Source organism: Papilio xuthus, unplaced genomic scaffold (genome assembly GCF_000836235.2).
Source record: "Papilio xuthus unplaced genomic scaffold, Pxut_1.1 DF827714.1, whole genome shotgun sequence".
Classification (NCBI taxonomy): Eukaryota; Metazoa; Arthropoda; class Insecta; order Lepidoptera; family Papilionidae; genus Papilio; species Papilio xuthus.
Genome location: NW_013530935.1, coordinates 947,399 through 968,020, shown reverse-complemented (window position 1 = coordinate 968,020; position 20,622 = coordinate 947,399). Strand labels below are relative to the sequence as shown.

The window sequence follows — 20,622 nt, the reverse complement described above, 5'->3', positions numbered from 1 at the left end:
TAGTATTAAGATGTACGTGTAATATTATTTTGGGTTTCCATTTTTCAGTACCTTTAGAAAATACGTGGTTTTATGACAGTGATATATCGTTAACGCTGGCTGACGTAACATTAAATAGTTTTAATTACTCCTTATGATCCCACAAGATAGTTCATACGTGAGTTCTAATCACTTTGTAATTAATATTATTCATTTTATTCACAAAACACGTTATCGCAAGTGCGAGCGAGATACCATTAAAACCAGACCTTCTACTTCGATTAACTGACGTAATGTCAGTTTAAAATCGGGTCCGCATCGCGCAGACGCGAAGCTTGTGCCCGGTTTGCGCGCCATTGCAAAAAAAAAGTAATCAAATATGTTCCCTCTGCGACGAATTGGCAACAAGGTGCGTTCTTGTTACAAGTTTTTTTTTGTACATTTTTTGTGATTATAAATAAATAAAAAACACATGTGTAGTTTATATACAACTATTTTAGGTTACGTTCTAGTTTTTATCTTATTGTAATTGTCAACTGATCGATATATAGGTCCATTATAATATTCGTTATCATGTTGCCATAAACTTTTGGAACATCATAAAATTAAAAAGAAATATCTTGCATAAAAAAATTCTTGGGCTCAACCGGCAAATGACCATGAATAAAACATGTTTTTGTAGTGGACCGGTGGACTTCGCTGATGATTTTAATTAGAAATATGATTTAAGTATGAAATAATAAGATAATCAAAGAAGACACTATAATAGAAATTTAAAGTTTGTTTCTAATTTTCTGTTATCAGTTATTTAAACATGTTTTTAAACGGGTTATAATTGTTGACGTGGATTCAACGCTGAAGCCTTGAATCTACTGTTTGTATTACATTCTAGATTAAACAGAAACGTATTTGGTTTGAAATATAAACATATACCTATATGTGTAAACCTTGTGTTGTTTTGTCCTGCGTACTAAATGTGGAGATCCTGAATGGAATTCTAATTGAACGGTAATTGAGGTTGAAAATATAGGTACGCTAAATATTGTTCGTATAATGGTCGTAGAATATACTTAAAGTTAAGTCTAGCATCTGTTTTAAAATGAATAAGTAACGCTTGGTCTCTATCCCACTAAACAGTGGCCATGTGCTTTGAAGGATCTTGAAGACCCTAATGTTTTATGGACGGAGATACAACCGGCAATTTATTCCACTCCTTTTCTTGTAAATATATTTTGGTTTAACTTCATTATGACTATCACAAATAATGTTTAATAACTTCTGTAGTTATTGAAAATGTGGTATGAAGCTTAGGTCAAATTTTAATTTACATATTAAAATCCATAAATATTAGGTTATGATTTATTTTATTTTACCAAATTACTAAACCTTACCAATTTTATGTCAATCTTTTTTTTTAATACTGGCATTATGACTTTTTTTATCATTTTTATGGTCATTTTTTCCGCATTTTAGGTCTTGGAACAATGGCGGGCACCGGCCGCTGTCGCCATGATGCCACAGAAGAACTACAGCACCCCAGCGCCCCCACGGCCTCTCACCATGCTCACAGATGATGAGCTGGCCATGAAAGAGACAAGTAAAGCTTTTTATCTTTTATTTGCTCGTTTTTAGGTTTGTATGTTCGTAATGTTAATGCCATAGATAGTAAAAATTTAACGTTTGATAAAAGATAATTTATAGTCTTGGCCCTACTCAAGTTCCCTCACACTTTTACACAATTACATGTAAGGAAACTGACGATAACATCTACATTTATGCCTGCAAAATATCGTGGATGAATATTGGCAGGATGTTCTGTTTTAATATGATTATCTTTCATTACCTAGATAAAAAAATAAATATCATTGTTAAGTAAAGGTCATGGCAATACGATAAGATTAGCAACCGACAATTGAATTATTTTTCAGGCTTCAATTACTCACCGATACATCATCATTTAATTTTACTAAAAAATATTGTCTCTGTTGCATTAAATCGACAAAGATAAACAGCCGAAATTAATTAACGATGTATTTGTCATTCTACTCTAAATAATGATCCAGGGCCGGCGTTAGGTTAGGGCTCAACTGCCCAGGGCGCTGAACAAAAAGGGCCCAGGTCTGCGAATTACGCAGTCTCCACATAACTTTAGAAACCGTTACTGAATATAACTAATATGTTTTTATTTTATTTGTTTAGTGATAGTCTCTAGAAAGATTAAAAGACTTGAGTATACTTTTCCTTCTTCATTAGTTTATATTTTATTCCTTCGAAATAAATGTTTAATTTTAAAGGAAAGTAATAGGCGTGTACTCATACATATGTACTTTTGAATGTACACTAAGTACATTGAAAATGCTGATAACAAGCATTTCATAACAATCATTATATATTTAATGATAAAATAATCATACGTAGCTTGTTTTTATTATTATTATTTTGATATCCTCTTATCATTCATACATTTCTTTGAATAATTATATTAAGTAACAGTATTTTAACAGTGGTAGAGCCCGCTTTAACATCTTGTTATCATCATTGAAGTGCCCCGGCCTGCCCGGTGAAATACCACGACCACACAGAAGATAGGCGTCAAGTGGAAGCAATTCCGCGTTTCGTCTGATGAGTGCGCGTCTCGGAGGCCTAATTTAGTCCTCTTTCCCTTTCCACCCTATTTCTCATAAGGAAAGGATGGGACGTGGAAGTGGACTTTCCGGATGAGAGGATGCATGGAAGGGGAAAATGTTTTCTTTCTGTGCATCCTCTTCTCCGTCGATTAAAGGTAGGCAACGCATATGCAATTGCGTATGTCTATGGGCAACGGTCACTTCGCTATTTCAGCGATTTCAGGTGGCCGTTCGCTCGTTTGCCACCTGATATAAAAAAAAATAACAACACGTTGCTTTATTTTAATTTCATTACTATGATAATAAAATTGTATTAATAGTTTAGCCGTGGGGTTCCACTGTTTTAACGCCTAAATATTATAAAAAAGTATAATATCTCTTTGTACAATGCGGCAATAAAAACCCAATGTTAATATTTCGTTGAGTATTAACTCGTCAAATTTTGTTCGAGCATATAGCAACAAATGATAAAGTATTCCGTATTATAAGCTTATGATTACTCTGACTGTTTAGTTCGTAATAATGATTTTGACTGAATTCCACAATTGTTTCCGCAAACCACCAATAGATGGCGCTGCTCGGAAATTAAAACGCGCTATAGAACTATTAATGCATAATTACTTACCTGTTATGATTTTTTTGTCGTTGTAGTTGGCCTGTCAAAGTGTTAAATAAAGTGATTTGTGCTAGTGTGAGTGTTTTCGTGAATCCCTAAGTAGTTTTATTGTACATGGTGCCGAAACCCCGGATGGACTTTGGACTCTGCATTGTAAAACACTTGTAAATTTTCAAGATTTTATTCTACGGACTTAGAAAAATTAGCAGTGGTTTTGGACTTAGAAACATTTTGGGTCATCTTCAACTTGTAATTTTTTGAGATTTTATTCTACGGACTTAGAAAAATCAGCAGCGGTTTGGACTTAGAATTTTTTTGGATAATCTTCAACTTGTAATTTTTTGCGATTTTATTCTATGGACTTGGAATATTTTTTAACAATCTTCAATTTTTGAAAAATGGCTGAGAAATTACTTAAGAATCAAACTGATCTACTGGGAAGGTTAGAGAAAGCTCAAACAAATTATAAAAAGACTCCAAAAATTAGAATAACTAAAGGTTATGTGGACACAAGGATTGATACGTTAGAAAAATTGCGTGCAGAATTCAACAGTAATCACAGAGAACTTATTCAGATAATCAGACCTGAACAAGAGCAAGTTTTACCTTACTTTACTAATGATAAATATGATGAGTTTGAAGAGACGTACATCGCCCACATGTCGGATCTCAAAGAGGTACAGAGCAAGTTCACTGAAAAGCACAAACCTGAATCGAATACCCCGCCGTGTAATGAAGTTAAGCTTCCAAGAATACAATTACCAACGTTCAGTGGTAAATACGAGGAGTGGCAGACATTCTACGATATGTTCGTGTCGCTAATACATAACAATGAGAAACTATCAGCTGTTCAAAAGTTGCACTACCTGAAAAGCAGTGTACAAGGAGAACCAGAGAGCATGCTGCGTAATTTCGCTACCACAGACCAAAATTATGATGAGGCTTGGAAACAACTGACTAAACGTTACAACAACAAACGGTATAATTCAAACGCAATTCTTAAGATACTTTTCTCACAAAAACAAATCAATACAGATTCCTCGCATGGTATCAAACAATTACTAGATACAACGTCTTCTTGTTTGAAAGCTTTGAACAATATCGGAATAAGAACTGAAACATGGGATGTTATAATAGTTCATCTTGTGGTTTCCAAACTGGATGTGGAATCTCATAAACAATGGGAACAGCAGATAAGTCTTATGGCGGAAGATATGCCTTCGTGGTCGCAACTGGTTGAATTTCTAGAAGCTAGATTCCGAAGCATGGAGATGATAGACTCTAGTAAGCAAACTAAGTCGTTGACTCAAGTGAAGAAACCAGTAACTAAGGCTAGATCATTCCATTCATCGGTGCAGCAACAGGATAACAAGAAGAACGATTTAATATGTGCTCTGTGTGGCGAGTGTCACTACTTGAATTTGTGTAAACAGTTTGAGAAGAAATCTGTGCAGGAAAGGAGAGATTTTATACAATCAAAAGGGCTATGCTTTAATTGTTTGCAACCGACGCATGTTGTTATGAAATGCCGATTACCAACGTGTTGCAAGAAATGCGGCAGAAGACATCACACTATGTTGCACTTTGATAAGGAAGAGTTCATGGAACAGACAATTAATAATCAAGGAGAGAAAAATCAAAACAAATTTGACGGAACGAAGCAATCTGGGTCATCCATAGCTAACCCACTAAATATAGTGGCGAATTTCTCAAAGCAAGACATAAGCTATCAAGTGCTGCTGGCGACTGCTATAATTAAGGCTCGTTCAAGAAACGGGAAGACATATCCTATTCGTGCGTTGCTAGATCAAGGTTCTCAAGCTTCTTTTGTTACGGAAGCAACGGCTCAATTACTTGGTCTCAAACGTTTTTCTGTGAATGGCATGGTATCAGGTTTGGGAGGTGGTCAAACGCGTGTAAAATATATGGTAACTTTAGGTCTTAAGTCGCGTCATAACCCCGAAATTACCTATCATGTAAATGCTTATGTTCTAGGTTCACTTACCTCGCTGCTTCCAGGTTGTAAGCTGGAAACACCTGACTGGCTGGAACTCCAGAAATTGAATCTAGCTGATCCAAATTTTGCTTCACCAGGTAAAATTGATGTTTTATTAGGAGCTGAAGTTTACTATGAAGTTTTATTAGACGGCATGATGAAACAACCTCAAGGAAAACTCTTAGCGCAAAATACGGTCTTTGGGTGGATTTTATATGGTAAATTGTCGGATTCATCTTCAGCTAATGACAATGTTACAAGTTTACATTTACGTTTCACTCCGGACGACGAATGTCTCAAACGTTTTTGGGAATTAGAGGCTGAACCTGATCAGATTCAGAAGAGACTGACTAAGGAGGAGCAATTATGTGAAGACATCTATCAATCTACAACTGTTAGAAATAAAGAAGGAAGGTTCGTTGTCAAACTACCATTTAAGAATGAGGATCCTGTATGTCAATATGGACAGTCGAAGGATATAGCAACGAAAAAACTTATAGCTTTAGAAAGGAGGTTAACAAAAGATCCTAAATTATATGAAGAATATCGAAAGGTGTTAGATGAGTATGTGACTCTCAAGCATATGACTCTTGTTGATGGAGCAGACATAGATAATCCTAAAGCGGTTTATCTACCTCACCATGCTGTAGTTAGAGACGACAAGGACACAACAAAGGTTCGCGTGGTCTTTAATGCATCAAGTAAAGGCATCAATGACGTTTCTCTTAATGATGATCTGCTGGTTGGACCTAAGCTTCAACAAGATTTAAGGCATTTATTGATGAGGTTTCGCACGCATCGAATTTGTATTGTCGCTGACCTTGTAAAAATGTATAGGCAGGTGCTTGTACATGCCGAAGATGCGGATTTTCAAAGGATTCTTTGGAGACCTAATCCAGACTTGCCTATTCAGCACTATAAGTTGCTGACATTAACTTTTGGAACGGCATGCGCACCGTATCTGGCAGTAAAGACGTTACAAAGGCTGGCTGACGAGGAAACACATAATTTTCCAAAGGCATCTGAAATTACTAAAAGAGACTATTACATTGATGATTTAATGACCGGATGCAATACAGAAGAAGAAGCTAAAAATATTTATGATGAAATGAATAATCTAATGATGTCTGGAGGATTTCAACTTCAGAAATGGAGTAGCAACAGCACCGAGTTATTACAATATATTGGAGACAACAAAAACAATAAGGAACAGTCAGTGCCAATCAAAGCTGATAATATGATGAAGATTCTAGGAATACAGTGGGATCGAGCTACAGATAATTTTGAATACACGGTGGCCTTACCTGAAGTAAAATTACCAATTACGAAGAGGCAGGTTCTGTCCGACATTGCTCGATTATATGATCCAATGGGCTGGATTGCGCCAGTTGTAGTTTTAGCAAAGATTATTATCCAGAAAATATGGCAAGAACATTTAGACTGGGACGATCATATCACCGGTGAGTTGCAAGAGAAGTGGATTACATTCAGAAATGATCTGGTTGAAATCAAGAAAATTGAGATTCCTCGATGGATTAAGAGTACTAGCAGTAGCTCTCTTGAGTTACACGCATTTTCTGACGCGTCTCAAGCTGCGTACGCTGCAGCCGTCTATATTAGGGTTATAGAACCTGACGGATCAATACACGTCAACTTGATATCGGCTAAAACAAAGGTTGCCCCAATAGATAAGGTAGTGTCAATTCCCAGATTAGAACTATGCGGTGCAACTCTTGCAGCAAAATTGCTATTTGAGATATCTCAGGTCATGAACATACCGAAAGAAAATCTTTATGGGTGGACTGACTCCACAATCGTATTGGCATGGTTGAAAGGTGGAGCTAGCAAATGGACCACATTTGTCAGCAATCGTGTATCAGACATTCTCTCGATTATGGACTACGGACAATGGCAACATGTTTCGACTGACACAAATCCTGCAGATTGTGCGTCAAGAGGTTTGCAGCCCTCAGAAATGCATTCCGAATATTTATGGTGGCACGGACCTGTTTGGCTGAAGCAATCTAAATTAGAAGAGTCAAAATGTAAAATAGATGAAACACATGAAGAAGAAAGAATAGTTTCTATGAAGGTAACACAGATAAAAGAAGAACATTATGAATGGACGAAATTTTCAAGCTTAACAAAGATGTTAAAAGTAATGTCATTTTGTAGAAGAATGTTGATGAAAAGGGAAGAAAGACAGCAATTACCTGTATGGGTTAAACGACACGTGACAGTTAAGGAAATGAATCAGACATTAGAGATGTGTATCAAACAAGTTCAAGGAGTTGAATTTGAAGAAGAGATAAAGTTGATACTAGAAGGGAAAGAAGTCTTGAAGAAAAGTGTACTTCATACTCTTTGCCCAGTTTTGGATCAAAACGGGTTGCTTAGAGTGGGAGGACGAATCGATCAAGCTAATGTGAGTTATGACACTAGACATCCAATTATATTACCAGCTAACAGTCACCTTACTCAGCTTTTGGTCGCGGACGCGCATGACAAGACTCTGCATGGTGGTCCGCAGATTATGTTGAACTTTCTTCGTTCCAAGTATTGGATAATACGAGCTAGAGATCAAGTCAAGCGATGCTATCGCAAATGTATCACTTGTATGAGATACTCCAAAGCTGCTAGAGTTCAGTTAATGGGACAACTTCCTGACGCGAGACTGAAACCTTGTAAACCATTTAAAGCGACTGGAGTCGACTACGCGGGTCCTATTAATATCAAATTTTCACCAGGCCGTGGAGCGAAATCTTACAAGGGATACATCAGCTTGTTCGTATGTATGGTTACGCGTGCAGTTCACATTGAGGCAGTTACTGATTTGTCAACTAAGGGTTTTATTGCAGCTTTTAGACGGTTTACTTCGAGGCGAGGTCATTGTCAAGACCTTTACAGTGACAATGGCACGAATTTTGTTGGAGCTGATAAACAATTACGTGAGATGTTTGATAGCGCCAAGTCAAATCTGCCCCAAGAGATCGCTGAAGCTTTGACGTTGGAGTCTACGACATGGCATTTCATTCCTCCGCAATCGCCAAATTTCGGTGGATTATGGGAAGCCGGGGTACGATGTGCTAAGGGACATTTACGAAAGGTAATTGGGGATACTACGCTGACTTATGAAGAGTTGTCTACAGTTTTATCGCAGGTTGAAGCGTGTTTAAATTCGCGTCCCATATCGGTTTTGAGTAATGACGCAAATGACCCTCTCCCCCTGACGCCAGGTCATTTTTTAATCGGAGAACCTATGTTTAATGTTTCTCATGATAATTATACAGATTGTAATATTACTGGTATTGATAAATGGAAGTTAGTTCAGAAAATGGTTGGTGATTTTTGGATAAGATGGTCTAAAGAATATTTGGTTTGTTTAAATCAAAGATATAAATGGAATTCTAAATTACCAGAACCCAGTGTTAATGATATTTGCATTATTAGAGACGATAGCTTACCACCAACTAAATGGCTTTTAGGTATAATTGTAGATAAGCATGTTGGACCGGACAATGTAACTCGGGTAGTAACTATACGGTGTAAAAATGGATTAATAAAGAGACCATTAAGTAAAGTTTGTGTTCTTGACAAATGATTTACATTGTCACGGTGGGCGGATTTTTTTTTTTGTTGTTTATCATTTGTAAGAGTTTATTTTGTTGTTTGTTTTAAAAGGACAAGTCCTTGGTGGGCGGAATGTTTAGTTCGTAATAATGATTTTGACTGAATTCCACAATTGTTTCCGCAAACCACCAATAGATGGCGCTGCTCGGAAATTAAAACGCGCTATAGAAATTAATGCATAATTACTTACCTGTTATGATTTTTTTGTCGTTGTAGTTGGCCTGTCAAAGTGTTAAATAAAGTGATTTGTGCTAGTGTGAGTGTTTTCGTGAATCCCTAAGTAGTTTTATTGTACACTGACAGTCATATCATTCAGAGATAAGAACATTATTAAGTTAGGGCGGTTTATTCAGTGTCATTTCTAATGATACACACATTCGTAGCATAAATTGATATTTAATATAAAAAACAGCATACAGGAGGTGAAAGAACTGGATAATAATTAGATAATCCACAAATGGTCGATAACTCACAGGTCGTCGGTGGCTCAGCGGTCAAGCACTTGACTATGACTGGCCTAATCACCCTTAATTTAGGGTAGGCACCGAGCCCCTCGGTCGGGACGTATAGTGAGCTGATGATGATCATGATGATGAATCCACAAATGAATAGCACACTTCAGATAGAACAAATTTCGCTAGACGATTCTTGTTGTTTCCCGATTTTACGTATGGTCAATCTGACCAATTGGATTTTTCCCAATATTGGATCTATTGGGAATTTTTTAATGATTCTGTGGACACAATGGGAAATTTCTAGCGAAACTAAATTTTAACAATGCATTATGATATTTTGTAACTAAAAAGTTTTTGCTGTGTCAAAAGATTTATTCTTTGTCGTAGCATAATTTTTTCTACACACCTTGACCTTGACTTCTTGTTATATTTTTTCTTATAAAAATTTACGTTTAATATTTACCTTTTTGTTTTTCTTCCAGTAAGAAAACTAGCAACAGAACAAATAGGACCATTAGTTAAGAAAATGGAAGCGGAACATAAAATCGATGACAGTATTAGACAGTTATTATTCGATAACGGGGTATGTGTTTTTAATAAACATGTTTAATATTTATATAACTTGACATTAAATATTATAAACATTATACGTAAATCGTTTGCTATTTTCTATTCGTGATAAGACGATGTTTATAAATGTGATAATTATTTTCATTTAAAATTACTTTGTAATGTTAATTATTCACCTTTTAATTTTTTTGGGGAATAACAATAAAGACTTTTTCATTTTATTTTACCTTATTATGTCAATACCAAGATAGTTTGACCACTAATCATGATTTTATTGGGTACATTTTATAATTTTTGTCAACCAGGGGTGTCAAACCTTTACGTATTAATGCCATTTTTTTACTGTGACAATTGTGCCAATGACATTGTAATGTTAATAATACTCCTTGCTATATCCTTACCAAGAGAACTTCATCACTAATTATTAAAATCTCAAGAGATTGCCTAACAAAAGTGGGTTGGGACGACAGGCTCTAATGGGTTCTAATCCTTAATTTAGTTATTTTTGTAAACCAGGGGTATCGAAACTTTACGTATTAATCATTTTTCTAATGATAAATAATTTTGACTTTAAGATTGAGTACTTTCCGTAGCGTTTCATTTATTACTCTTTTTTCGTACATCTTAATGTATTTTCTTATTACTGACGTGCCATGCCATCAATTGCCTCGCGTGCCATTGGTTCGACACCCCTGTCTTAAACTATAAGCACAAAAAGCATTAGCACCTAGTCCTAACTCCTACTGGATATCACTAATCTAAATCTATCCATTAGCTAATGGGTATTGAAACGCCTGAAGAGTACAGTGGATCAGGCTGTGGGTTCCTCACCATGATGTTAGTGGTAGAAGAACTATCGCGGGTTGACCCCGCTGTTGCAGCATACGTTGACATTCACAATACTCTTGTCAACTCTCTCTTCATGAAGCTGGGTACTGAAGAACAGAAGAAGAAGTATCTGACGAAACTCTGTACTGAATACGTAAGTATTAATGTCCCAAACATAACTTAATTTTTGCCATAGACAAAATTTACTTTAACATGTTAATTCCAAATTATTTATGGTTTAATATTTGCTATCAAATTACTGTATAAAAGTAGCTATACATACTCGTATAAGAATACATAACTTCACTAATCGTGGTTTTCTGAGGCTAAAATTTCAATATAAAATATCGACATCGCTGTCATCTTTGACAAAACAGACATAGTAATATGTTTTAAACAGATAATTTGGTCTCAGAAACCCACGGTTTATTTAACTATTTTCATAAAATAACGAACATTGAATACCATTTTTTATATCATAAGGTGGCAAACGAGCGAGCGGCCACTTAAAATCGCTGAAATAGCGAAGTGACCGTTGCCCATAGACATACGCAATTGCATATACGTTGCCTACCTTTAATCGACGGAGGAGAGGATGCACAGAAAGAAAACATTTTCCCTTTCCATGCATCCTCTCATCAGAAATGTCCACTTCCACTTTCCATCCTTTCCTTATTAGAGAAAAAGGGTAGGAAAGGAAAGAGGACTAATACCTCCCTGGCATGTATGATATTTAACGTTTTACTGTTTATATAATTTTAAAATTCTATTAATTTAAACATGTTATAAAATATTATAATATAATTGGAAATTTTATTTCCGTTCTATATTTTACATTAAGCGACTTCGATGATTTATCGTATCTTACTAATATTATAAATGCGAATGTAAAGATGGATGGATGGATGTTTCAAGGTATCTCCGTAAGGCTCAACAGATCTTAATGAAATTTGGCATAGATGTAGAACATAGTCTGGAAGAGCACATAGGCTACTTATTAAGTTTTTTTTTATTTCCGTGCGGATTGAGTCGCGGGTGAGCGCTTGTTATTAATTATAGGACCATTTTAAAAAATATTTTTATTTATGTTTTCATCCATAAATAAATACGATAAAATACGACAAGTTGACCGTAATTTATAAAAGTGCTTACAAGATACGAAATCCACTTAATGTTCAGGTCGGGTTTAGGACAAGAGTTTAAGGACCTCAAAACAGGTTTCTTTTGTACTCGAAATGATAAGAATGTCTTATGTTTCTTTTGTATTCACACACTTACGTATATCTATAAAATAAATTCATCTTAATAATATTATAAATACGAATGTTTGGATGTTTGTATGGATGGATGTTTCTACGTATCTCCAGAACAGCTGAATGGATCTCGCTGAAAATTGTCATAGATGTAGAACATAAACTGGATGTACACGCAGGTTAATAATTATGTTTTTTTTAAATACCGTGCAGACGTAGTCGCAGGCGACAGCTAGCAACCTATAAATTAAATTCATCTTACTTATAATATAAATACGAATGTAAGGATGGATGGATGGACGTTTGTTTCAAGGTATCTTCAGAACGGCTTAGTCAGGAATTAAACGTAGACTACTATTTTTTTTAATTCCGCGCGAACGAAATCACAGGCGACTGCTAGTTAACTATACATTCAAAAATATGTAAATTTTTACAACTTGAACTTTAAAATAGACTATTATATAAAACTAAACAATGTAAATATAATTTAGTTCACAAATAGTGCACAAGACGAAAATAAATTCAGTTACTAATGAATCAGTATTAAAAAACTGATACGAAGTCGCAAATTCTTGGCAAATGCATCCGTATCTGCATTTGAATCGCTTGATTAAGGGAAACGATAAAAATAAATAAATCGATAGAGAAATTGTTTAAAACAATTTACCAGGAAATTAAATATATGTTGTTTTTTAGAATTTTTTTAATTTGCTTTTGAATTTTAATAATGCATTAAATGAAATAAATTCTATTTTCATACTAATTTTACGTAGCTCACGAACATTGAATTTTATTTACTTTTCTAACTTTGTAATAAATTTATTCTCAAACTTTTTCTCGACTGCGACTCCATCCGCGCGGAATATAAAAAAACTTAATTAGTAGCCTATGTGTTCTTCGTGACTGTGTACTACGTCTATGCAAAATTTCCAGAGTTTCCCAAACTTTTTTGTGTTGTAAACCCCTTGCAATGTTTTCCCGTGTTGGGTCCCCTACTTACCTGATCTTGATGTCCTGTAAATTTCTAAACATATATAATTTTTTTACTTCATAGGTACTTTTATAAATAATTTATATGTTTTGATACTATAAGATAGTATCATGTAAGTAAATAGGTACTATCATTGTATGTGTTGAGATCCACTATCGTGGACCCACATTTTCATTTTATGGACCCCCAAATTTTTTGTCGCTGACGTAGACCCCTTGCAGGTTGTCATAGACCCCTAGGGGTCGATATAACCCACTTTGGGAATCACTGATCTAAACATTCGCATTTATAATATTAGTAAGATATAAAAATTGTATTTTAAAGTGCGTACATTTATCAAAATTTTATCTACTCGATAAATAGTTATAAAATATCTTTTAATTTTTTATCATACGCTGGATAAAACTACGATTAGATTTATTTAACTTCCATCAATAAAAAAAATATAGCTGCGTATTTCAATTGAATTATTAAACTCATTTATTATAAATTTAAAACATTATTTGTCTATAAAATAAGACATGACTAATAAAGCGTTTTTTTATAGTTTTTAGAAAATTTTGTCTTTTAACAAAATTGACTTGATGGATGTTTGTTTAAATGTATCTTCGGTACGACTAAACGGATTTTGATGAAATTTTGCAGAGATGGAGAACATAGTCTGGAAGAACACATAAGCTACTCATTAAGTTTTTTTTTAACTCCGCGCGGACGGAGTCGCAGGCGACAGCTAGTAGATATAAGTTCATCACGAGACTTATATGGTGCGTTTTTTTTACAGGCTGGTAGTTTCTGTTTAACAGAACCCACGTCTGGTTCTGATGCGTTCGCATTGAAGACTGTCGCGAAGAAGGATGGCAACCATTACATCATCAACGGCTCCAAGATGTGGATCTCCAACTCTGATGTGGCCGGAGTCTTCCTTGTCATGGCCAACGCTGACCCTAGCAAGGTTAGTAACAGTCGAGGAAATATATTTCCTACCCATGTCATTTGCAACATAAGTATGCAAATTATTACGTTAATACTAGTTTATAGTACAATCATCATCAGCTCACTATACGTCCCCACCGAGGGACTCGGAGCCTACCCTAAGTTAAGGGTGATTAAGCCATAGTCAACCACGCAGGCCAAGTGCGGGTTGACTTCAAACATATTTTTTAATTTCTTCTCAGATATGTACAGCATCACGATGTTTTCCTACACTGTAAGAACGTCGGATAAATGTACATATGTTAATCGAAAAATATATTGGTATGTACCGGGATTCGAACATAGAACCTGAAGATTGCAAGTGGTTAAACCTTGAGTTACTGATGCTTTTTAAAAAATATTTTAAAATATTAATATATATATATATAAAATTCTCGTGTCACAATTTTCGTTTCCATACTCCTATGAAACGGCTTGACAGATTCTCATGAAATTTTGTGAGCATATTGAGTAGTTCTGAGAATCGGACATCTATTTTTAATCCCGCGCGGACGGAGTCGCGGGCGACAGCTAGTGATATATAATTCAATGATTTATTGTGAAATGTTTATGTTCCAATAATATTGACCTATTCTCCCTTATCATATTTGTATGTATGACGCAAGTTTTTGTGACTATAATTTACATATAAATTACGTTTTAAAATGTATCAGTTCTTATGACTATGCCTATGAGCACTTTTACACAATTTATTAAATTAAAAAAAATCTCGTAGAAAATACTTGTAGTTTATCTTACTAATATTATAAATGGGAATGTTTGGATAGATGTTTGTTAGAGAGTATCCCCAGAACGGCTACATAGATGTCGCTGAAAATTAGGGACCTTCAAGAAGCGAGCATACTATTTCCTTAAAGGCCGGCAACGCATCTGCGGTTCCTCTGGTGTTGCAGATGTCCATGGGTGTCGATGTTCACCTCGGTGTTCCCGCCGCTCGTTTGACCCCTTCTCTTATATTATAAAAAAAACACAGATGTAGAACATAGTCTGGAAGGACACATAGGCTACTAATTTTTTCTTAACATCGGACGGAGTTGTGGGCGACTGCTAGTCTTATTAATATTATAAATTTGAATGTTTGAATTGATAGATTGATGTTTGTTTGATATCTCCAGAACGGCTTCGTAGATGTTGCTGAAATTTGGCATAAATGTAGAACATAATCTGGAAGAATATATAGGCTACTAAGTTTTAATTCCGCGTGAACGGAGTCGCGGGCGACAGCTAGTTGAAGATAAATTTGAAAAAATATTTTTTTTCAAATACGTCTTTATGTTTACTACAGAAAGATTCTAAAGAAATACGATAAAAAATCGTATTTGTTTTACTTATTGCAATCGGACACCTTTTTAACGCCAAAATTATTTTTTAAAAGTATCGTGCGTAATTAATTAGTTAGTTTTGCATAAGTTTAAGGTCGTTCATCAGACTTGATTGGGTACATTAAACTTCCTTCAAAACAATACGAAGATATAATTTGATAGTTTCTATTGTTTTTGAGAAAATATCGCAACAATAACAAAATTAATCGTAACATTTATTTTCGTACTTTAGTATACTAGGTGTCGACCGCAACTCCGTCTTCGCGGTATTAAAAAAAAACTTAAGTAGCCTAGGTGTTTTGCAGTTTAAAGCCGTTCCGCTGATAACTTCTAACAAACATCCAAACATCCGCATTTATAATATTTAGTAATATATTTATTTAATTATTAAAAAAGTATTTAGGTTTCTATTTCATTTATTCAACAAAAGATGGCACTTATCTGATACTTGTCACTGAAATAGGGCTACAAAGGGATCACGTGCTTCATAGTGGAGCGCGAGACTCCGGGCCTGAGCGTGGCGAAGCCCGAGGACAAGCTCGGCATCCGCGCCTCCGGGACATGTATGGTGCACTTTGACAATGTACGCATACCTGAAGAAAACATCCTCGGAGAGTACGGACACGGGTAAGTGTTGCCACTACACAATCTTACAATAACTCAGTGGTGTTGCCATCACAAATATACATCGATATATGATTTAATTAAAGGGAATAATTGGAAATATAACTGTGGTAGAATATGAATGTGTCGGTTCGATGCAATACCACAACCACACAGAAGACAGGCAAGTGGAAGTCATTCTGCGTACAGTCTTATGAGTGTGTGTGTTCCGGAGACTTGATTTAAGTCCGTTCCCTTCCCACAGTATTCTTATAACGAGAGTATAGAAATGGATTAGATGGAGAAGGGGAGGTAAATTTCTTAAAAAATCTCTTATAAAACCAGTTAAAGGTAGGTACAGCATCTTCAATTTCGGATGTCTATCGGCAGCAGTCGCTTCGCCATTTCGGCGAATTCAGTGAGCCGCTTGCACGTTCGCCATTTTATAATTAAAGAAAATCCTTCAGTAGACCTTTTGAGCTATCTGTAATTCAGAGTGCAAGGACACTTAGAGTAAAAACAGAAAAGCAAGCGCTATTTATCATTTTTACGAGATTCATAGTGAAGGATATCTGGTTAAAATTATATCTTTTTTCCCCACAAACAATCCATGTGGTTTAAGGTTCCCATTTTATGATTTTTCTGGTCCTTTTTGTTAGATACAAGTACGCAGCGGGCTTCTTAAACGAAGGTCGTATCGGCATCGCAGCGCAGATGATAGGACTCTGCCAGGGTTGCATGGACGCCACCATCCCTTACACGCTGGACAGAAAGCAGTTCGGAAAGAGTATCTACTCATTCCAGGTATGAGACTTGAAAAAACATGTTTTAAGATATTCACTGACACATTTTTATCTGAAGTAAAGCATTGAAAGTGTTAACTTGGCGTTAAGTGACATTTTTTGAATAACCATAAAAATATGGTAGCAAAAATCAGACAAAGAAGATAGAGAAAATACTCTTGAAGAGTTCCAATATTTCTCAAAGCAGATCATTCCTTAATTTGTCAAGACAGGAAGTTGCCACTAAAGCTGTACATCACAACTACCAGTCCCCCATGACTCCATTCGCACGGAATTAAAAGAAAAACATAATTAATAGCCTATGTTCTACATCTATGCCAAATTTCAGCAACATCGATGCAGCCATGCTAAAGATAAATTCAAACATACATGTAAACATTGGTATTTATAATATTAGTAAGATTACTTCAAATGAATGTTACTTCACTGTATCACAGGGTATAAGCTACCAGATAGCACATCTCCAGACGGAGCTGGAAGCAGCGCGTCTGCTCACTTATAATGCGGCCAGACTCAAGGAGAATGGTGTACCATTCGTCAAGGAGGCCGCTATGGCTAAATACTTTGCCTCGGGTAACTAAGTTCTTAAATCATCATCATCAGCTCACTATACATCCCCACCTAGGGGCTCAGAGCCTACCCTAAGTTAAGGGTGATTAGGCCATAGTTCTTAAATAAAACCTCACAAATAACTGTTATAGCCACTTCAATTAATACCTTCTATTGGAAATATCAAAACTATTACCATTGTTATCAAAATTATTAGATTTCCATTTAGAAAAAAAAACATTTTACAAAATTTTGTGAGATTTTAAACAATTTCTACATTATTTCATGGAGAAAAAAAGCAAAATTTACAATTTCTTCATTTTTCGCAACTATTTCTAATTATAAATATATTTATTTCAGAAATTGCACAAACTCTAACATCGAAATGCATCGACTTTATGGGTGGCGTTGGCTTTACAAGAGATTTCCCGCAGGAGAAATTCTTCAGGGACGCTAAGATAGGCACCATCTATGAAGGAACCAGCAATATGCAACTGCAAACTATTGCCAAACTAATCGAGAAGGAATACAAACAGTAATTTTTAAAATCTGGCAACATTTTCTAATCAAATCAGTGTTGCCATTACTTTACATATAAACTTTTGTATATTTTTATTGTAAATAAATTGATATATTGACATAATTAATGTATTTTTTATTTGACTTTTTATTTGCAAAATACTAAATGAAATATGAATGTGTGTCAATTTTTTTATCAAAAAATATTTGGTCAAAATAACTTATTTTAGAGATTCAGCTCGACTTCAAATAAATTTCACAGTTTAAAAAAATGTTGAACTTATATAGAACAGGTTTTATTCCAATAAGAAACAAAATAAGTTTGCTAAGCCCATTTATTCACAAATATTAATCACTACTGATTTTCATATAATTCACTTTGGATCATGAGGAAGTTTGAATCCAACCATTCTGGCTGTATCTTCAACACTCCTTTCACCTTTTCCTTTAAACTCAGTATTTATCTCTTTATATCTTCTACAATTATGAAGATATGCAAAGTAAGATTTGGCCTTGAAATGCATTTCATCAATAGCTTTACAGTATTGCTGGTCTGTTGTTTGATGTTTCCTATACTGTTGCAAAATGTACTGAACCATTTGATTCTCAGACAATGCTTTTGTAGTACTCTGCTTTCTTATCTCTGATAATATCTTTCTCAACGTCACAAGTGCTGGTTTACTTGTAATAGACGCCATTTCAACCCTTAAAACAATTCAAATGTTCAATTTTTCAATCATCTCTGTTGTTATAAATTCTTCCATATCATCATATTTAGGTTTTTCCGGTTTGTTCCAAAAATTACTATCAACTTTAGACAATTCTCCCTTCTTAATGTAATGGATTGAAGTATCATTAAATATATCTTTGTACTGAAAACTATTGTCTAAAATAACTTCATCAAGATATTTTGATAATTTGTAAATGTAAGGTACCATTTCTGATAACATTCTACTTGGATGATTTTCTAATAAAGAAGTAAAACTATTGCAAAGGAGAATGCAATTTTCTAAACGAATATCCCAGTTACTCCAAAGAAAGTTGTTGGTTAACTGTTTAGGACAATGTGGCAGGTATACTACAGTGATATTTGTGTTAGATATTACATAACTTCCTTCATTATTTTCCTCAATAACTATCAGTCCTAAACGTTTGAGTAATTCACATTCACCAATATAAAATATAGGATCGTGAACTAACACTTTAAGGGGTTTAAAAGAATCTTTTAAACATAACAAAAATGCGAGTTGATATCGAGAAATATTGCATTCTCCCACATGCCCTAGACCGAAACAAACTATTTCAGATATATTTCTTTCGTTTAAAAATGTACTCACTGCTTTTAAAACGTCGTTGTAAAATTGCGATCCTTCCAAATCTTTAACAGCGGATAAAACTCTTCTGGAATAATACCAAATGTCATTAATACATAACCTAAGATTACCTTTTGCATTTGTAAACATTTATACTTACTGATAAGATTTTTCAACGTTAATTTCGTTTTCTTCTTTTATAAAATGCGAAGCTTTGTACGGAACTTTGGTTTGTTTATTCTTAGCTGAACGTTTTGAAGAAACTATTTGAAAACCATCGCTATCTTTTTCTTGTTTTGACATTTTGAAATTAAAAATTTTGTATTGAGTGAAGATTGGCAGCTAATGACAACTTTTGTCATTTTAGTGGTGCGATCATTTTAAAACACGTACATAACAAGAAGTATTTTATAATTGATTTCCTAAGTATTCAAATAATTTGGCAGTATAAATTCCAAGACTTTAGTAGGATTAATAATAACATTTCTTCTGTCAATAGATGTGTTCATATACTTAATTAAAATTAATGGGACAGACGCCTGCAAACTTTTTAAGAGCAATTCTGTATATTGAAGTAAAAATCTGATCAAGAGTAAAGTTCGCAAGAGATATTGACATAAAATAATTGTTGCAAATTTACTTATAATATGAATGGTCAAGCAGATTAATAAAATAATTTTGCGATGGAATAATAACGTCGGTATGTACATAATTCACTCAGTTACGGTATGGCGGAATCTTTACTTCTCTAGTGTAACTGTTCTACTTATAACTAGTTAAAACTAGTTAGATGGGAAGAAATTACGTTATCTATTCGTGAGTGCAATATTTTTGCATTAATTGCATTTTTGCATTTTTGCATTTGATAACATCAATAGACGTAATATCTTGCAGAGGTGTGTGATAATTTATTGCCGTAAGAAAATTACATATTTAGGAATGTATGAAATAATAGTAATTTTACATGCCTTGTAACAAAGAGGCTTGTTATTGTTTTTCCATGTTTTTATTATTTGTAAAATGTAAGAATTATACAAATGAAATTTAGTTTCACATTTTAAACAATAAATATAACAAAAGACAAAGTTAATTGAAGAAAGTATGCATTTTTGCACACTTTGGTTTATTTATTTGTCGTCATTCTTGTGTCCGTTTTTAGATGCTCCATTGTTTGGAGTGTGTGTCACCGCGTACTTTGCTGATTGATATATTGGCATCCAAATTAAATTAAAGTCTGGACTGTAGGTAGTGTAGTTGCTGTGGGTTTTAAATTTACTGGTTACTTGAAACTTTGAACTAAACGCAAGTAATAGAATTTTAAAAGACAATTTTAAGACTTTATTTGTTATTTTTTTTTTAGTTTTTTCAAAAACCAAGCTACTAGCTAGCTAGCTAAGTTACTAGAGACTTATCATGTCGGTTGGTTTTTTAAATGACGTATTCAATTGAATCATTGTAGACATATGGGCGTTTATATTACAATTAAACATATCTACGATCTATGTACGATGACTTATATGACAAACATAATGTCTGTACAACCACCGTATTGAATATTAATAAGGGCCTTGATAT

At 34.5% G+C, this 20,622-nt stretch overlaps 2 protein-coding genes across 2 annotated transcripts; one reads left to right on the top strand and one right to left on the bottom strand.

Annotated features, from left to right (window-relative positions):
- The first annotated feature begins 328 nt into the window (after window positions 1-328).
- Window positions 329-17,818, top strand: Acade (acyl-coenzyme A dehydrogenase). The gene is given in 9 exon segments (NM_001312277.1): window positions 329-388; window positions 1,453-1,576; window positions 9,786-9,886; window positions 10,649-10,855; window positions 13,727-13,897; window positions 15,724-15,887; window positions 16,523-16,667; window positions 17,104-17,239; window positions 17,576-17,818. Coding segments are annotated over 9 exon segments (1,257 nt in total). The 5' UTR covers window positions 329-358; the 3' UTR covers window positions 17,755-17,818.
- Window positions 17,819-18,450: 632 nt separating this feature from the next.
- LOC106116570 (SRR1-like protein) lies at window positions 18,451-19,387 on the bottom strand. Its single transcript, XM_013310445.1, has 2 exons — window positions 19,208-19,387; window positions 18,451-19,135 (listed from the first exon to the last, which is right to left on the bottom strand). The coding sequence occupies exons 1-2, from the start codon at window positions 19,348-19,350 to the stop codon at window positions 18,451-18,453; spliced, it is 828 nt and encodes a 275-aa protein (XP_013165899.1). The 5' UTR covers window positions 19,351-19,387.
- Between the last annotated feature and the right edge of the window lie 1,235 nt (window positions 19,388-20,622).